The 19666-nt window shown below is 42.6% G+C and overlaps 1 protein-coding gene across 1 annotated transcript in view; it reads left to right on the top strand.

Moving 5' to 3' along the window:
- Positions 1–424: 424 nt before the first annotated feature.
- LOC120986403 (beta-1,3-galactosyltransferase 2-like) overlaps positions 425–19666 on the top strand; it is a 61835-nt gene continuing 42593 nt past the window's right edge. The window contains exon 1 of the mRNA XM_040414952.1: positions 425–619. Coding sequence (XP_040270886.1) covers positions 529–619 — 91 coding nt within the window. The 5' untranslated portion in view covers positions 425–528. The remainder of the gene's footprint in view (positions 620–19666) is intronic.

The raw sequence follows: 19666 nt of genomic DNA, 5'->3' as shown, positions 1-19666 counted from the left end.
ATACACAAACATTTATCAGATATACCACATTATGAAACTCGCAGTGTATCTGCCGACAGTTTTTAATTTGCCCCTGTGCACAAAGGAGATACAAGAGCGTTTTCTGTTCAGGGAGTGGAAAGGGTTACTCTTCCCATCAGAGGAGGAGATCACAAACTCCTCAGCCGTGAGGCACATTGGACGTTTGAATTGGGAAGTTACTTTCTCACAGGTCTGAACAGAAAACGCGATCTGATTTTACAATATCGTTAAAAGAACGATCTTTATAGTTTTTAGTCTTTTCTTCCTGATTGGGTGTTGGTTTTTGTTGTCTGACCAGTTCTCCTCCCCGTCTGAGCATGTGATGCCGAAGTCCTGATTACCTGGTGCACCGTATGTTTAAAGAGAGGGGAACATTCGCTTTTTTGTATGTCATGAGTAAGGACCAAGATTGTGGAGTCCGAAACGCGTAGACATCGTGGATCTTGTATGAGATTTGTGTTTGGATAATATTTTTTTTTATTGTTATTAATAAAGCTATAAGATTTTATGAGAAGCTGGACCACAAGTTTTTTCTTTGGATTACGTTTGTATACAGTCAAGTCCGGACGGGGCCAGAGCTTCTGTGAAGGCAGCAAAGGTGAGAGTTGTCTTATATATATTTGTAAGTTTGATATGTACTACAGAGGACAGTATACTGTATATATACTACAGCGGACAGTATACTATATATATAAATATATACTACAGAGGGCAGTATGATATATATATTACAGAGGACAGTATACTGTATGTATACTGTATATATACTACAGAGGGCAGTATACTGTATATATACTACAGAGGACACTATACTGTATATATACTACAGAGGACACTATACTGTATATATACTACAGAGGACAGTATACTATATATATACTACAGAGGGCAGTATACTGTACATATACTACAGAGGACAGTATACTGTATATATACTACAGAGGGCAGTATTATATATATATTACAGAGGACAGTATACTGTACGTATACTGTATATATACTACAGAGGGCAGTATACTGTATATATACTACAGAGGACAGTATACTGTATATATACTACAGAGGACAGTATACTGTATATATACTACAGAGGACACTATTATTATTATTATTATTTATTATTAAAGCGCCATTCATTCCATAGCGCTGTGCATATGATAAGCGGTGCACATACATAATACAGACAATTGCACTAATCATAAACAAGACGAGTTACAAACTGGTACAGAAGGAGATAGGGCCCTGGCCATGAGGGCTTACAATCTACATGGTATGGGATAAGGACACAGTAGGTGCGGGTGAAGTTGGTCATAGTGGTATGAAGGCAGCAGGGTCACTGGTTGTAGGCTTGTCTGAAGAGGTGGGTTTTCAGGTTTCTTTTGAAGGATTCCACTGTGGGTGAGAGTCTGAAATGTTGGGGTAGCGAGTTCCAGAGTATGGGGGATGCACGGGAGAAATCTTGGAGTCGATTGTGGGAAGAGGCGATAAGAGGAGAGGAGAGAAGGAGGTCTTGTGAGGATCGGAGAGTGTGTGTGGGGGTGTATCGGGAAAGTAGCTCAGAGGGGAAAGGTTATGGACGGCCTTGTATGTATTTGTTAGTACTTTGAAGTGAATTCTCTGGGCAATGGGGAGCCAGTGAAGGGATTGGCAGAGGGGAGAGGCAGAGGAGTAATAGGGTGAGAGGTGGATTAGTCGGGCAGCAGAGTTGAGGATAGATTGGAGGGGTGCGAGAGTGCTAGATGGAAGGATACAGAGGAGAGTGTTACAGTAGTCTAGGCGGGAGATGATGAGGGCATGTACAAGCATTTTCGCAGATTCAAAGTTAAAGAAAGCACGGATGCGTGGGATGTTTTTGAGTTGGAGGCGGCAGGTGGTGGAAAGAGCTTGGATGTGCGGTCTGAAGCAGAGGGCAGAATCCAAGGTCACTCCAAGGCAGCGGACTTTGTTGACCGGAGAGTGTGTGCAGCCATTGATTGTGATAGATAGGTCTGTTGGGGGGGTTGAGCAAGATGGGGGAAAGAGGATGAATTCTGTTTTATCCATGTTAAGTTTTAGAAAGCGAGAGGAGAAGAAGGATGATATAGAAGATAGACATTGTGGGATTCTTGATAGTAAGGTGGTGATGTCTGGACCAGAGAGGTAGATTTGTGTGTCGTCAGAGTAGGAGTGATACTGAAAGCCATGGGACTCTATGAGCTGTCCCAGGCCAAAAGTGTAGATAGAGAAGAGCAGGGGTCCTAGGACAGAGCCTTGCAGGACACCAACAGAGAGGGAATGAGACGAGGAGGTGGTGCGGGAGTGGGAGACGCTAAACGTCCGGTCTGTGAGGTATGATGTGATCCAGGAGAGGGCCAGGTCAGTGATGCCAAGAGATGAGAGAGTTTGCAACAGAAGGGAGTGGTCAACAGTGTCGAAGGCAGAGGACAGGTCAAGGAGAAGGAGGACAGAGTATTGTTTCTTGGTTTTGGCTGTCAGTAGGTCGTTGGTGACTTTGGTGAGGGCAGTCTCAGTCGAGTGGTGGGGTCGGAAGCCAGATTGTAGGCGGTCAAAGAGGGAGCAGGAGGAAAGGTGAGAGGACAGTTCAGAATGGACATGTTGTTCAAGTAGCTTTGAGGCATACGGAAGAAGTGATATGGGGCGATAACTGGACAAAGAGGATGGGTCAAGTGAAGGCTTTTTGAGGAAGGGTGTAATGGTAGCGTGTTTAAAAGCAGAGGGGAAGACACCAGAGGTTAATGATAGGTTGAAGAGATGAGTTAGGGCTGGGATAAACACTGTGGTGAGGTTAGGGATGAGGTGGGATGGGATTGGGTCAAGTGCACAGGTGGTGAGATGTGAACTGGATAGTAGAGTGGAGAGTTTTTCTTCAGTAATGGTGGAGAAGCGGGTTTTGGGAGAAGAGGACCGAGCCGTTGTGTAGAGGGTCTGTGGGGACTGTATAGTGAAGCTTTCTCTGATGTCGACTATCTTTTGTTTGAAATATTTGGCAAAGTCCTCAGCTGAGAAGAGAGGAGAGAGTGGGGGTGCTGGGGGTGCTGGGGGACGGAGAAGGGAGTTAAAAGTGCTAAAAGGTTGTTTAGGGCTGTGGGCCAGGGAAGATATGAGAGCTGAGAAGTAGGCCTGTTTTGCATCAGCGAGTAAGGATTTGAATATGAGGAGGGATTGCTTGTATGCGGTGAAATGATCTATGATCTTTTGAATGGGATTTCTTCCATCTCCGCTCAGCAGCCCTGGAAGCTTGTCTGAGTTTTTTGGTCAGGTTGGTGTGCCAGGGTTGTCTGTTAATTTTTCGGGTTTGGTTGTGTGTGAGGGCGGCAACAGTGCCCAGAGCTGTACTTATTGTGGTGTTATATAGGGTGGTAGCAGCATCTGGGTCTTGGAGGAAAATACAATAGAGATATAAACCTCCTGGCACTCTGGAGGGTTGCTGCTTGGAGTCGGGTTCCCACCCCGTGTAGTAAATAAAATAGAAAACTCCAGCAATGTGCGTTTGTATCAAAGAATATTTCGTTTATTATGAAAATGCGGCGTCGTGATGTGACGTTTCGGCCACTTAGGCCTTTATCAAACTATGTGAAAAATACAAAGGGAGGGTGATAATTACAATCATGTCAGATATCCAACATATGGTGTACAAATAAATCTATAATACATACAGGAGTATAAGGAACACAAGATGTCCCACAGGTCGATTCAACATATTGCAATCCATAACATATTATTTTGAAAAATACGACAAGAGAGGAAAAGAAAGCAGCACGTTTAGAGGGGAAAGGAAAAAAAAGGGAAAAAGAAAATTACAAGTCAGCAGGAGGAAACAGATGGTAGAGAGTTGGAGAAGAGAGTCAGAAAGCAAGCGAAAGTCGAGATGTTTAAGGTTCCTGCGGGGGTGTGCTAGTGTGTGGACCGGGGGAGCAGCAGAAGAGACCAATAAAGAGAAGGTGAGTAGGTTGTGGTCAGATAGGGGGAGAGGCGAATTAGAAAGGTTAGATAGGGAGCAGAGGCGGGTAAAGATAAGATCCAAAGTGTGACCATCTCTGTGGGTGGGAGCTGAAGACCACTGTGATAGGCCGAAGGAGGAAGAGAGCGATAGGAGTTTAGAGGCGACCGAGTGGCAGGTGTCAATAGGGATGTTGAAGTCACCCATGATGATAGTAGGGATGTCGGCAGAAAGAAAGTGTAGTAGCCAGGTTTTAAAGTGGTCCAGATAGATGGTGGCTGGGCCTCGGGGGCGGTAAATGATGGCTACTTGAAGGTTGAAGTGAGAGTAGATGTGAACAGAGTGTACTTCAAATGAGGTGAGCGTAATGGAGGGTGGCAGTGGAGTTAGGCTGTAGGAACAGGTGTCTGATAGGAGAAGACCAACTCCTCCACCATGTTTGCAGCCGGGGCGGGGGGTGTGAGTGAATTGAAATCCACTATAAGAGAGTGCAGCAGGGGAGGAGGTGTCAGAGGATGTCAGCCAGGTTTCTGTGAGACCCAGAAAGGAAAGGTTTTGAGAGATGAAAAGTTCATGAATGTACGACAGTTTGTTACAGACAGAGAGTGCGTTCCATAATGCTCCTGCAAGAGGAACCAAAGGAGCAGGGGTCACAGGAATGGTTGTTAGGTTTAAGGGGTTGCAGGAATTTGGAGAAGGAGATTTGTCTTGGGACGTAGAGGTGATAGTGGGGATTTGCTGAGAGGGGCCTGGATTTGGAGAGATATCACCAGCAGTAAGGAGAAGCAGAGAAAGTGTTAATAGGTGAGAATAGGAGAGGGCAGGAGGTATCTGTGTGTGTTTGGGAAGGAAGTGTTTTATGTTGCCAAGCAGGTTTGTGCAAGCTGTCAGATGAGAAGGTAAGATGGAGAGATGAATAGTTCCTTGCTTGGTGATTGGACGTGGGGGGTTTTCAGGAGGTTGTGGGAAGAGTAAGATGAAAAATTGAAACATTGTTTGCATTAACTATGTCTGTAATTACCTGTGGTCCCCTTCTGGTCCCATTCTGGTATAATTCAGTCTGTGCACTTAAGAGTTGCACTTGAGAGATGTTGCATTTGGAAAGACCAAGGTCTGAAAAGACCTAGGACCTTAGATTTATATCATTCAGTGTTCAATCAGGTGTGACCAAGAGGGGAGGGGGCTACATTTGGCCTAATCAAGGAGGACCAGATACAGGGGTGAAATAGTCTATGTAAACAAATACTCAATAAATCCAGCAGGGAAAGAGACATTAATAGTTCAGACAAGACATACCAGGATTTAGAAGGAGAGATGAGAGGGATGGACAATATCAGACTGTGGAAAAGCTGGGTGTAGCAGTAAGCTTCACTATACTGTATACATACTACATACATACTACTATACTACTATATAATACAGAGGACAGTATACTGTATATATACTACAGAGGACACTATGCTGTATATATACTTCAGAGGACAGTATACTATATATATATATTACAGAGGGCAGTATACTGTATATATACTATAGAGGGCAGTGTACTATATATACTACAGAGGTCAGTATACTGTATATAAATTACAGAGGATAGTATACTGTATATATAGTCAGGTCCATAAATATTGGGACATTGACACAATTTTTGGCTCTATACACCACCCCAATGGATTTGAAATGAAACGAACAAGATGTGCTTTAACTGCAGACTGTCAGCTTTAATTTGAGGGTATTTACATCCAAATCAGGTGAACGGTGTAGGAATTACAACAGTTTGAATATGTGTCTCACACTTGAACCAAAAGTAATGGGACATAATAATAATCATAAATCAAACTTTCACTTTTTAATACTTGGTTGCAAATCCTTTGCAGTCAATTACAGCCTGAAGACTGGATCTCATAGACATCACCTGATGCTGGGTTTCATCCCTGGTGATGCTCTGCCAGGCCTCTACTGCAACTGTCTTCAGTTCCTGCTTGTTCTTGGGGCATTTTCCCTTCAGTTTTGTCTTCAGCAAGTGAAATGCATGCTCAATCGGATTCAGGTCAGGTGATTGACTTGGCCATTGCATAACATTCCACTTCTTTCCCTTAAAAAACTCTTTGGTTGCTTTTGCAGTATGCTTTGGGTCATTGTCCATCTGCACTGTGAAGCGCCGTCCAATGAGTTCTGAAGCATTTGGCTGAATATGAGCAGATAATATTGCCCGAAACACTTCAGAATTTATCCTGCTGCTTTTGTCAGCAGTCACATCATCAATAAATACAAGAGAACCAGTTACATTGGCAGCCATACATGCCCACGCCATGACACTACCACCCCCATGCTTCACTGATGAGGTGGTATGCTTAGGATCGTGAGCAGTTCCTTTCCTCCATACTCTTCTCTTCCCATTACTCTGGTACAAGTTGATCTTGGTCTCATCTGTCCATAGGATGTTGTTCCAGAACTGTGAAGGCTTTTTTAGATGTCTAATCTGGCCTTCCTGTTTTTGAGGCTCACCAATGGTTTATATCTTGTGGTGAACCCTCTGTATTCACTCTGGTGTAGTCTTCTCTTGATTGTTGACTTTGACACACATACACCTACCTCCTGGAGAGTGTTCTTGATCTGGCCAACTGTTGTGAAAGGTGTTTTCTTCACCAGGGAAAGAATTCTTCGGTCATCCACCATAGATGTTTACTGTGGTCTTCCAGGTCTTTTAGTGTTGAGCTCACCGGTGCGTTCCTTCTTTTTAAGAATGTTCCAAACAGTTGTTTTGGCCACGCCTAATGTTTTTGATATCTCTCTGATGGGTTTGTTGTGTTTTTTCAGCCTAATGATGGCTTGCTTCACTGATAGTGACAGATCTTTAGATCTCATCTTGAGAGTTGACAGCAACAGATTCCAAATGCAAATAGCAGACTGGAAATTAACTCTGGACCTTTTATCTGCTCATTGTAATTGGGATAATGAGGGAATAACACACACCTGGCCATGGAACAGCTGAGAAGCCAACTGTCCCATTACGTTTGGTCACTTAACAAGTGGGAGGCACATATGCAAACTGTTGTAATTCCTACACCGTTCACCTGATTTGGATGTAAATACCCTCAAATTAAAGCTGACAGTCTGCAGGTAAAGCACATCTTGTTTGTTTCATTTCAAATCCATTGTGATGGTGTATAGAGCCAAAAATGTTAGAACTTTGTACATGTCCCAATATTTATAGACCTGACTGTATACTACAGAGGACACTATACTGTATAAATGCCTGGGAATAAAAGGGTCATCACCTTTTACCACATTTGGAGTGCTGCCTATTCTTTGGATATACTATATTGGAGTAAAGGTTGTCCACCTTTCCAGAGGAGTTTGCACCCTAACTACTTTTTTCACTGTGCTGCTGTTATTCTTTGTTTTTTATACTGTATATATGCTACAGAGGACAGTGTACTGTATATATACTACAGAAGGCAGTACACTGTATATATACTACAGAGGACACTATACTGTATATATACTACAGAGGGCAGTATACTATATATATTACAGAGGGCAGTATACTGTATATATAGTATATATACTACAGAGGACACTATACTGTATATATGCTACAAAAGGCAGTACACTGTATATATACAACAGAGGGCAGTATTTGCTTTGATCCGAATATATTTGCGGCGAATTGCATTAAAAACAGCTATTTCCTGGCTGCCGAGAGCCTTTATAGTCGTGTAGAACACTGTGCCTTGCAGTAACACGCATAGGGAGTCTGCTGTGGTAGTGAAATAATACTGTGAGTCTGTATGACATGCAGATGACAGGCGTCTCTCTTAGAATCACTGCACACTTCACTTATTGGGGCAGTCAAGGGGCAAAAACTGACCAAATAACTCAAGTATGAACTCAGCCTTACAGGTCGATGTTAGCGTCAAGAAGAATCGCACTCCTTTTACACCGTCGTCAGCTGATTCCACATAGGAGTGGATCTAAAACAGAGATGACACGTGAATGGAATATTTGCATGTCTTCTGTGTTTTCTACCCACTCCTGCTTTTGGCTTCCAAATCACAAGCCAATTCTGATGAGACCATACAGGCCTTACAGCTGCTACACAGACAGGATCTGTTGTGCGTCTTATTTTTCCTTCCTTCTGACAGATAAGAAGTAAGGTCAAATAAATCATGATGTCAGCTAGGCTAAAAGGCAAAATAGTGGCCCAGTCATGAAGTAGGGAGGGTGGGAACAGCATGAGAAGTCAACAGAGTGGACCTATGACATAGTGTTGAGGTGGAAGCAGCATGAGGAGACCATAGAGTGTGGCCTAATAACAGAGTCTGGAGGTGGTGACAGCATCAGGAGGCCACAGAGTGGCAAGACGATGAAAGATTGTGGAGGTGGCGGCAGCATCAGGAGGCCACAGAGTAGCATGACAACGAGAGATTGTGGAGGTGGCAGCAGCATGAGGAGGTCACAGAGTGGCACAATGACAGAGTCTGAAGGTGGCAGCAGCATCAGGAGGCCACAGAGTGGCACACTGATAGAGTCTGGAGTTGTCAGCAGTATGAGGAGGCCATTGAGTGCTACAATGACCAAGTTGGTAGCAGCATGAGGAAACCACAGAGTGGCCCAATCACAGAGTCTGGAAGTGGCAGCAGCAGGAGGCCACAGAGTAGCTCGACGACGAGAGATTGTGGAGGTGGCAGCAGCATGAGGAGGCCACAGAGTAGCACACTGACCGAGTCTGGAGTTAGCAGCAGCATGAGGAGGATACGACAGAGTGGCAAGGTGACAAAGTGTGGAGATGGCAGTAGCAGAAGCATCAGGATACCACATATGGTGACGCTGGATATGTTCACGCAGGGCTGTGGTGCCAAGATTGGCACCCTGACCACGCTTCACCTTCTGCCCACATATACTACATATGGCCATGTTAAACTCCTCTGGCAGCACGACGACGAGAGATTGTGGAGGTGGCCGCAGCATGAGGAGGATACCACAGAGTGGCAAGGTGACATAGTGTGAAGATGGCAGTAGCAGCAGCAGCAGTATCTGGATACCACAGCGTGGCAAGGTGACATAGTGTGGTGATGGCAGCAACAGCAGCATCAGGACACCACATATGGTGACGCTGCATATGTTAATGCAGGCCTGTGGTGCTAATATTGGCCCCCTGGCCACATTTCACCTTCTGCCCACATATTCTACATGTGGCCATGTTAACCTCCTCCAGCGGCTAAACAAAAAAAGCCACACCGCCGAGTAGGTGATTTTCCCGCCAACAGTCCGCACTGACTGACTGCTACCGCCGCTGCTTCCGTGAACCCCTGCACCACTACTTCCTAGGCAGGTAGGCTGCTGCAAAGCAGGTGGTCTACCCCGGGCACATTTGGCTCCCGACCTCCCACTGCTGCCACCCTGCTGACTCCCAGCTATGCTTTCAATACATATAACTACAGAAGTGAACTGAGAATATATTTTTCTTTTTGTACTGAAATAGGCCACTAAATGCTTTTAGCAGAAATAAGTGTACCAGTGAAGTGTGTATATTTTTTTCTTTCTGTATGCTTTCAACACATATAACTGCAGAAGAGAACTGCATATATATATTTTTCTTGTTTGAAAAGATATAAGCCACTAAAGGCTTTTCAACATAGCACTTGCACCCCAAGAACAAATAGCTGGAATGACAGAACTGTATTATGGCTATTTGGATCTCAAATAATCTTTCCCTGCTTTACATGTAAATCACTTTCCTAGCACTGTCCCTAGCGCCTTCTGACGTCTCTCCCTGCACTAAGATGCTGTGAAATGATTCCTCCCTATCCTTTCCCTGCACTTATAAATTGTTTTTTCAGTTGTTTTTTTTACAATGAGGTATTTCCATTTGCTGTCCCTAGGGCTTTCTCACGTCTGTCCCTGCACTCAGAACGCTTGAAAATGACAGAATCTAAAATGGCTGCCGTATTTATAGGGCTGTGACATCACAGGGCTGGCTGGCTGCTGATTGGCTGCATGCATGGCATTATGGGTCAGCCCGCCTTCCCAGAGTTCCTTGCCCCATGTGCTCACACGTGGAGCCGCCTTTTTAGCCACCATTTTAGGGAAAATTGCGATTCGTTACCACGAAGCGTGAGGAAATTCGCATTCGTTGCGAATCGAATTTTTCCTGAAATTCTGATCTAATTCCACTTTGTCTGATTCGATTCGCTCATCTCTAGTTCTTACTCTGAGAAATGATCAGAGTGGGTCGATTCTCTCCTGCAACCATTGGTACCGCTAATTCCCGGATATTTGAAAGATTCACGTACTGTAATGCAAGCCTGCGACAGTTTAGATGTAGAATGCTAATTATGAATGGACAACAGCAGATGTGCTATCGCTATATACCGATATTCCCCATCAATTAGCGATACAAGCTTTACAGTGGTTTCTGGTTTCTTATAGTGATTATACCACACAGCTCCAAGATCATATTTGTAAGGTTACGCAATTTTTACTCAAGCATAATTTTTTCATGTTTAATGGGGAGTATTATTTGCAGCTGGCAGGAGTCTCTATGGGGGCGAAATTTTCACCTTCCATAGCTAATATTTTCATGGCTTGGTGGGAAAGTTTGTATTTACGGAAGCTAACCCTTTTTTAGATAATATCAAGTGGTATGGACGCTACATAGACGATCTGTTGATGATATGGGTCGGCGATGTGGAGGACATTCCAGCTTTAGCTGAATACTTCAATGAGGGGATAGATACAATCAAATTTAGCATCCATCATGATCCGAAATCTATAGTATTTCTGGACCTGCATTTATATGGTGATGCCGCCAATTCAGTAATTTCAACATCAACCCATAGAAAAGAGACGGCTGGCAATACTACCCTTTTAGCGACTTCATGTCACTCACCTCATGTGACAAGGAACAGACTAAAGGGCGAAATGTTGTGAGCAAGACGCAACTGTTCGGATAGCAGATTGCTTGCGAGAAGCAGATAATATCGGTAGCAGATTGCTTGCGAGAAATTATGCTACACGGTCTATAGAGGAGGCCAAAAAATGGGTTCTCTCTTTAGACAAAAATAAATAAATTTTTCCCCAAAGGGCAGTTTTGGATATGAAAATAACAAAAAAAGATAAAAAAAAAGGGAAGCCAGCAACTTTTGTGACAGGTTACGGTAAGGAATACCCGGAGATTAGTAATATCATAGAGCGACATCTCCCTGTATTAAACTCAGACCAGGAGTGGAAAGGGTTACTCTTCCCATCAGAGGAGGAGATCACAAACTCCTCAGCCGTGAGGCACATTGGAATTGGGAAGTTGCTTTCTTACAGGTCTGAACAGAAAACACGATCTGATTTTACAATATCGTTAAAAGAACGATCTTTATAGTTTTTCAGCACAATATACATGTTGTCTTTTCTTCCTGATTGGGTGTTGGTTTTTGGTGTCTGACCAGTTCTCCTCCCCGTCTGAGCATGTGATGCCGAAGTCCTGATTACCTGGTGCACCGTATGTTTAACCACCTCCTGTCTGCACGTTTCTGAACGTCCATTCAGAGACTGCAGCTGCACGCTAATCGTGCAGCTGCAGATCGGGTTGCCCGCTGTCAGCGACAGCAGGGCAACCCTTAGAGAACGCAGGGACAGTGCCCAGGTGTCCCTGCCATCTAGATCGCTGTATACACAGCGCTCACCGAGCGCTGTGTATACAATGCAGGAAGCGCTATGCCTTGTATGACCTTATGGGGGACGAAGGTCTTGTATGACCTTATGGGGGACGAAAAGTGTAAAATAAAAAAAATAAAAAAAAGGTTTCACATGTAAAAAAATAATTCCCCAAGTAAGGAATAAAAAAAAAAGTTAAAAATAGAAAAATAAAATAAAAATAGACATATTTAGTATTGTTGCATCCGTGACGGTCGGCTCTATAAATATATCAAATGATCGACCCAGTCCGATAAACACCATAAAAAATAAAAAATAGCAATTTTTGTCACCTTACATCACAAAAAATGCAACACCAAGTGATCAAAAAGGCGTATGTTCCACAAAATAGTACCAATAAAACTGTCACCTCATCCCGCAAAAAATTATCCCCTACATAAGAAAATCGCTCAAAAAATAAAAAACTATAGCTCTCAGAACATGGAGACAATTAAAACATCCTTTTTTTGGTTTCAAAAATGCTATTATTGTGTTAAAGTGAAATAAAAAAAATAAAAGTATACATGTTAGGTATTGCCGCGTCCGTAACAACCAGCTCTATCACATGACCTAACCCCTCAGGTGAACACCGTAAAAAAATACAAAAAAAACTGTGTCAAAAAAAGCCATTTTTGTCACCTTACATCACAAAAAGTGCAACACCAAGTGATCAAAAAGGCGTATGTCCCAGAAAATGGTACCAATAAAACCTACACCTCATACCACAAAAAATGAGCTCCTACATAAGAAAATCGCTCAAAAAATTTTAAAAAATATAGCTCTCAGAACATGGACACATTAAAACATAATTTTTTTGTTTCAAAAATGCTATTATTGTGTAAAACTTAAATAAATAAGAAAAAGTATACATATTAGATATCGCCAAGTTCGTAACGATCTGCTCTATACAAATTTCACTTGACCGAACCCCTCAGGTGAATGCTGTAAAAATAAATAAATACAAACTGTGCTAAAACAACCAATGTGCTAATAACAACTTGCCCCATAAAGTGTTATAATGAATGATCAAAAAATCATATGTACCCAAAAATAGTACCAATACAACTGGCACCTTATTCCCTAGTTTCCAAAATGGGGTCACGTCTTGAGAGTTTCTACTGTAAGGGTGCATCAGGGGGGCTTCAAATGGGACATGGCATCTAAAAACCATGCGGCGCTCCTTTTCTTCTGCGCCCTGCCGTGTGCCCATACAGCAATTTATGACTACATGTGGGGTGCTTCTGCAAACCGCAGATTCTGGGTAATAAATATTGAGTTTTGTTTGGCTGTTAACCCTCGTTGTGTTAAAGAAAAAATTGGATTAAAACTTCCAATTTTTTTTAAACTTCTAAGCCTTCTAACGTCCTAAAAAAATAAAATTACATTTCCAAAATTATGCCAACATAAAGTAGGCATATGGGGAATGTTAAAGGGTTTATCCGAGTTAATGAAAAAATAAATAAAACCTCTTAAAACCCATCAGGATATACAAACCGGATTCCAAAAAAGTTGGGACACTATACAAATCGTGAATAAAAACTGAATGCAATGATGTGGAGGTGCCAACTTCTAATATTTTATTCAGAATAGAACATAAATCACGGAACAACAGTTTAAACTGAGAAAATGTACCATTTTAAGGGAAAAATATGTTGAATCAGAATTTCATGGTGTCAACGAATCCCCAAAAAGTTGGGACAAGGCCATTTTCACCATGTGTGGCATCTCCCCTTCTTCTTACAACACTCAACAGACGTCTGGGGACCGAGGAGACCAGTTTCTCAAGTTTAGAAATAGGAATGCTCTCCCATTCTTGTCTAATACAGGCCTCTAACTGTTCAATCGTCTTGGGCCTTCTTTGTTGCACCTTCCTCTTTATGATGCGCCAAATGTTCTCTATAGGTGAAAGATCTGGACTGCAGACTGGCCATTTCAGTACCCGGATCCTTCTCCTATGCAGCCATGATGTTGTGATTGATGCAGAATGTGGTCTGGCATTATCTTGTTGAAAAATGCAGGGTCTTTTCAGTACCCGGATCCTTCTCCTACGCAGCCATGATGTTGTGATTGATGCAGAATGTGGTCTGGCATTATCTTGTTGAAAAATGCAGGGTCTTCCCTGAAAGAGATGACGTCTGGATGGGAGCATATGTTGTTCTAGAACCTGAATATATTTTTTTGCATTGATGGTGCCTTTCCAGACATGCAAGCTGCCCATGCCACACGCACTCATGCAACCCCATACCATCAGAGATGCAGGCTTCTGAACTGAGCGTTGATAACAACTTGGGTTGTCCTTGTCCTCTTTGGTCCGGATGACATGGCGTCCCAGATTTCCAAAAAGAACTTCGAATCGTGACTCGTCTGACCACAGAACAGTCTTCCATTTTGCCACACTCCATTTTAAATGATCTCTGGCCCAGTGAAAACGCCTGAGCTTGTGGATCTTGCTTAGAAATGGCTTCTTCTTTGCACTGTAGAGTTTCAGCTGGCAACGGCGGATGGCACGGTGGATTGTGTTCACTGACAATGGTTTCTGGAAGTATTCCTGAGCCCATTCTGTGATTTCCTTTACAGTAGCATTCCTGTTTGTGGTGCAGTGTTGTTTAAGGGCCCGGAGATCACGGGCATCCAGTATGGTTTTACGGCCTTGACCCTTACGCACAGAGATTGTTCCAGATTCTCTGAATCTTCGGATGATGTTATGCACAGTTGATGATGATAGATGCAAAGTCTTTGCAATTTTTCGCTGGGTAACACCTTTCTGATATTGCTCCACTATCTTTCTGCGCAACATTGTGGGAATTGGTGATCCTCTACCCATCTTGGCTTCTGAGAGACACTGCCACTCTGAGAAGCTCTTTTTATACCCAATCATGTTGGCAATTGACCTAATTAGTGTTAATTGGTCTTCCAGCTCTTCGTTATGCTCAAATTTACTTTTTCCAGCCTCTTATTGCTACTTGTCCCAACTTTTTGGGGATTTGTTGACACCGTGAAATTTTGAATCAATGTATTTTTCCTTTAAAATGATACATTTACTCGGATTAAACGTTTGATCTGTCATCTACGCTCTATTACAAATAAAATATTGACATTTGCCATCTCCACATCATTGCATTCAGTTTTTATTCACAATTTGTTTAGTGTCCCAACTTTTTTGGAATCCGGTTTGTACATATAATTTGGTAAAGCTAGATTTCATCAAGTTAAAACCCATATGTCCACCTTTTCATGGTTCTGTCATTGCTTTGTTTACATGCTGAGGGGCGTATAACAACAAAACCTGAGCTCTGCCTCATGAATATTTCTGGGTGTGAACAACCTGACCTTTCCGCCCCCTGCTCTGTATTTTGCATAAAAAAAAACACATGATCATCTCCTAGCTCACACTGGCAGAAGATCTGTCACATTGCAGCTGGAGCTGCCTGCCGGATCCGCCGATCAGTGTGACAACTGACAGCATAATGCGGATCCGTCTAGAAATGCATTTTCTGTACGGATCCGTCTATCCGCTTGTCATGCGGATGGACGGATCCGTCTGGCAGTCTTTTTCACAGTTTTCATGGTCTGTGCATGCGCAGACCGGAAGGACGGATCCGTCCTTCAGGTCCTTCAGTTGTTTTGCAATGCCGGATCCGGCGGGCAGTTCCGTCGTTGGAGCTGCCTGCCGGATCCGCCGATCAGTGCGACAACTGACAGCATAATGCGGATCCGTCTATCCGCTTGTCATGCGGATGGACGGATCCGTCTGGCAGTCTTTTTCACAGTTTTCATGGTCTGTGCATGCGCAGACCGGAAGGACGGATCCGTTCTTCAGGTCCTTCAGTTGTTTTGCAATGCCGGATCCAGCAGGCAGTTCAGTCGTCGGAACTGCTCGCCGGATCACTCTGCCTCAAGTGTGAAAGTAGACTTAGTCCTGCGACCTCTCACCGTGCACTGCCGTGCTGCGCCAGAGCTCCGCACCCGTCCCCATTATAGTCAATGGGGATGGAGCGGCAGTCCAGCGGCACGGCCAAATAGCGGCAGGGCGGATCCGACAGGGTGAACAGCCTGTCGGATACGTCCTGCCGCTAGTGTGAAAATACACTTACGCTAGTGTGAAAGTACCATTATCAGTATCTGTATCTAAGCAATATCTATATTATTCAAATATATATTCAATATGGATATTGCTTAGATAAATATATATATATATTGGTGGCAGATATGGTTTTTATATAGCTAAATCAAAAAATATGATGGACTATTATATATTTATTTTTCCCAGGGGGTGGTAACTGTATAATGTGTAGTTGTGGAGGGTAACATGGGTGTAAGTACAATCCCCAGACGCAGAGGGGATCACACTAACTCTAGCCCAGTGAGTGCTGGAGGGAGAAACATACCCTGCTGCCGGAGAAGAGATCGCCTCGGCTCTGGTGCGTACAGCGCATGCGCGATTGCATACCATCGCCGAGGCAGTGTGAAAAGAGCTGGAGAGGGGAGGGCACCAGAGGCTCTGACGTCTCGTTTACAGAGCCTGGCCACTCCCTCAAGCAGCGAGAAGCCTGTAAACGAGACGTCATCACCAGAACCGGCTTGCTGACGTCGGGGGTCACATGACCCATAAGTGAACTGGCCAAACGGGGAAAGATAACTAATGTAAGTGATTAGAAGAAACTTTCAATAGACTATAATAAGAGTAATTAGAATGAATTTATTTAAGTCGGATAACCCCTTTAAGTAATAAATATTTTATGAGGTTTCACTCTCTGTTTTAAAAGCAGAGAAATTGAAATTAAGAAAATTGCGAATTTTTCTAAATTTAGGGTAAATTTGGGATTTTTTCATAAATAAAGGTGAACTATATTGACTCAAATTTATGACTAGCATGAAGTACAATGTGTCACGAGAAAACAATCTCTGAATGGCTTGGATAAGTAAAAGCGTTCCAAAGTTATTACCACATACAGATATAGCATCGCTGACGCTCCCTTCAGACTCGCGCGAGCGCATAGCGATATCCAATTTCATTAACAAACCCGAAGCGCGTAAATAGAGTGAGAAAATTCAGGGTGCAATTTAGGTTTGTGAACACCAGATGGCGCATGGAACTACATGGCTAACCTTTCTCCCGCACCCTGCTGCTGGCATATAGATGAGATTATAAAAAAAATGTGTACCATTTATTAATATATAAACACAGACATAAAAATTTGTTCTATAATAAAAGACCATTAATAAAAGAAAGATTTAAAAAGTTGTATTCAATAATCCTTATTCAGTATAAGATCTACGGAGGGTTGGTGTAGATACTAATATATTTTTGCTACACATTTGAGTTCCCTTCAAATATATATATATATATATATAGTTATTTGATATATGTAATCACAGCCATATATCTGTATGTCCCGGTTTATATCATCAATCCCTGTATATCTTAATGTTCCATATATAGTTGTGAATGAGTATGAGTCTCTCCGATCCTTAGTCCGGTAATATAGTCTCCCCAGCTTTAGTGTAGATATCCCCGATATCTTAATTATGTGATAGAGAGAAGATCTATATCTTAATTGCAGGAATATCTACACTAAATCTGCGGAGAGAAGGTGTACTGTATATACATCGGCATGTATAGATAACGAAAATATTTAACTTGTCTTTATTTCAATTATAGAAGAGCTGTATGCTGGCGGTATGCGCCAGTGACAAGCGCGATGTGGCAGCAGGAGGAGCGCGGTCCCGCTGTGTGTCTATAATAATATTAATAAACTGTTACTTTATTTAATAGTCAATTCAGCTAAGAAGGAGTTAACATTGGGACTCTGGACCTTGGGAGATGGTGCTATGGTGGGTTCAGGCGGGGAGAGATTTCGATGGGGACTCCAGATGGTAATGCTGCCAGAGAGTGCAATCCTAACTACATAGCAGGATCGCGCTGAGCGCCCGTTGTATGTGTGCTGCGGCAATGGTTAACAGAGGAAGGTGCGCTCATGTCATGAAAGAAAATGCTACATGTGGTAAGAAAGTGTCTAGTGTAGGGGGGCAAAAGTTACTAAATAGTACATATTTTTGTACATATATATCCACTCTAATATTTTTATTAATTAATGATACATTTTTATACATCGATTTTTGTAATCAATAAAATATTGCTATAACAAGCAGGTGTGCACATGCCATGCTGGGGGCTCCAATGCTGCAGTGGAAGGGGGAGGGGACAACCCCTATACAACCACATACACATCTCAGGATCGCGGACTCACTGAAAGTAAAGTATCCATCTTTTATTGTACAGTATGTTGGCACTATTACTAGGGACAAAGCACATTAAACAAGAAAGTATATATATATATGTAAATATATGCAATATAAATATTGTATATATAAAATAATATACAGTGCATAAAAACACAAAAATCCATGTTATTACTACCATAATATAGTACTGTAGTGAGCAGATAACCACTATACAAGATACACGATTGTTCACCACATAAACGGCTATCTATGAAATTATAGGAATGGCCGAACTTGAGACATTCTTACATATACTGTATATACTGTAGATATGCGCATTATATTATATTAATAACTGCACAGAATTGTCCACTACAAAAAAGGCTACCTGCCAAATTAAATGAATGGCATATAACCCTTACAGTACTATTATATGGTAGTAATAAAATGTGCAATTGTATTTTTCTATTTTTTTTTAAATCTTTTTCTATGTTTTTTTAAATAAGGATACAGGGATTTTTGTGATTTTATGCACAGTATATTATTTAAAAAAATAAATAGATTAATATTTTATATACAGAGCCGACCATCGATCCTATATTTAAATATATGCAAAAGGGGGGGGCACAGTACTTTTTTCTTTAATCTGTTTTGTCCATAGTGATAGTGCCAACATCACAATAAAAGATGGACACTTTACTTTCAGTGCGTCCGCGATCCCGAGATAACACCTGGTGTTATCAAAATCCAATCCACTTGTACAGTCACAGATCTAAAGACATACAGTACACTAATTGAGCGGTGTATTAAGTATTAAGGACCGCTTACAGTGTCTCCAAGAAGTCCTGAGAAAGTGATAATAAGGAGACAAGACAAAGGCCAATCGTACTGTAAGCTTTGTACGTTTGTCACAGAGCTCCAGAACACCCAGGGTTAAGAAAAAAAAAAGGAGCGGCATCCCTTCTTCCCATCCAAAAAGAAGTGCCATTTTCTTTTGTGGCTGATCCTTTTATACCTGGAGGTTTGATTTCATTGGTTCCAGAAGTCACATGCCCTACCATGCCCAATCAGATTAAAAACTATGTTTCATTCTGTGAATGAAACCTAATTTTTAATGTGAGTGGGCAAGTGACTTGTGGAACCAATGAAATCAAACCTGCAGGTATTAAAGTATCAGCTTAAGAAGAAAAATGGCAGTGTCACGAGTTGGAGGTCCCAGGAGAGACCACCGCGTCGTCAAGCAATAAACAAACGGAAATCAGGTACAGACACATAAGAGTTTATTGCACACACAAAAACCAGGGAAGGAAGCACAGACAAAACATGAGCTCTATGTACCGTCAGCACAGTGGGAGAAAACCCCCACTGCGCCACTGTCTAGTAATACTCCAGAGGGGCGTGAGTAAGCAACTCCTGGTATTCACTAGAGCCCCAGATGGTAGGGTTAGACTTTGCAGCAGGAAGTTGCCAGGGTCCACTCCAGAGCGTGAACTAGACAGTGACAGCAAGAACAAATGGACAACAGGTACCAGAAGGTACCGACGGCACATAGGCAAACATAACATAGACAGGCAAATACAAAACAGACAGACACAGAGCACAGACAGACACAGATCCCATGGGTCAGCAGCATGGGAGAGTGAGTACAAATAAGGAGCAGGACAAGACAACACACAGCAGGAGAGCTGACACAGAACTGAGGAAACCTCAGCCTTATATACAGGTTCCATGGGTGCAGCAGAGAGGCCACACCCATGGAGCAGACAGAGGATTAACTCCTAATAGGCA

Source organism: Bufo bufo, chromosome 1 (assembly GCF_905171765.1).
Source record: "Bufo bufo chromosome 1, aBufBuf1.1, whole genome shotgun sequence".
Lineage (NCBI taxonomy): Eukaryota > Metazoa > Chordata > Amphibia > Anura > Bufonidae > Bufo > Bufo bufo.
Note: the sequence above shows the minus strand (reverse complement) of the source record. Positions and strands in the feature narration are given on the sequence as shown.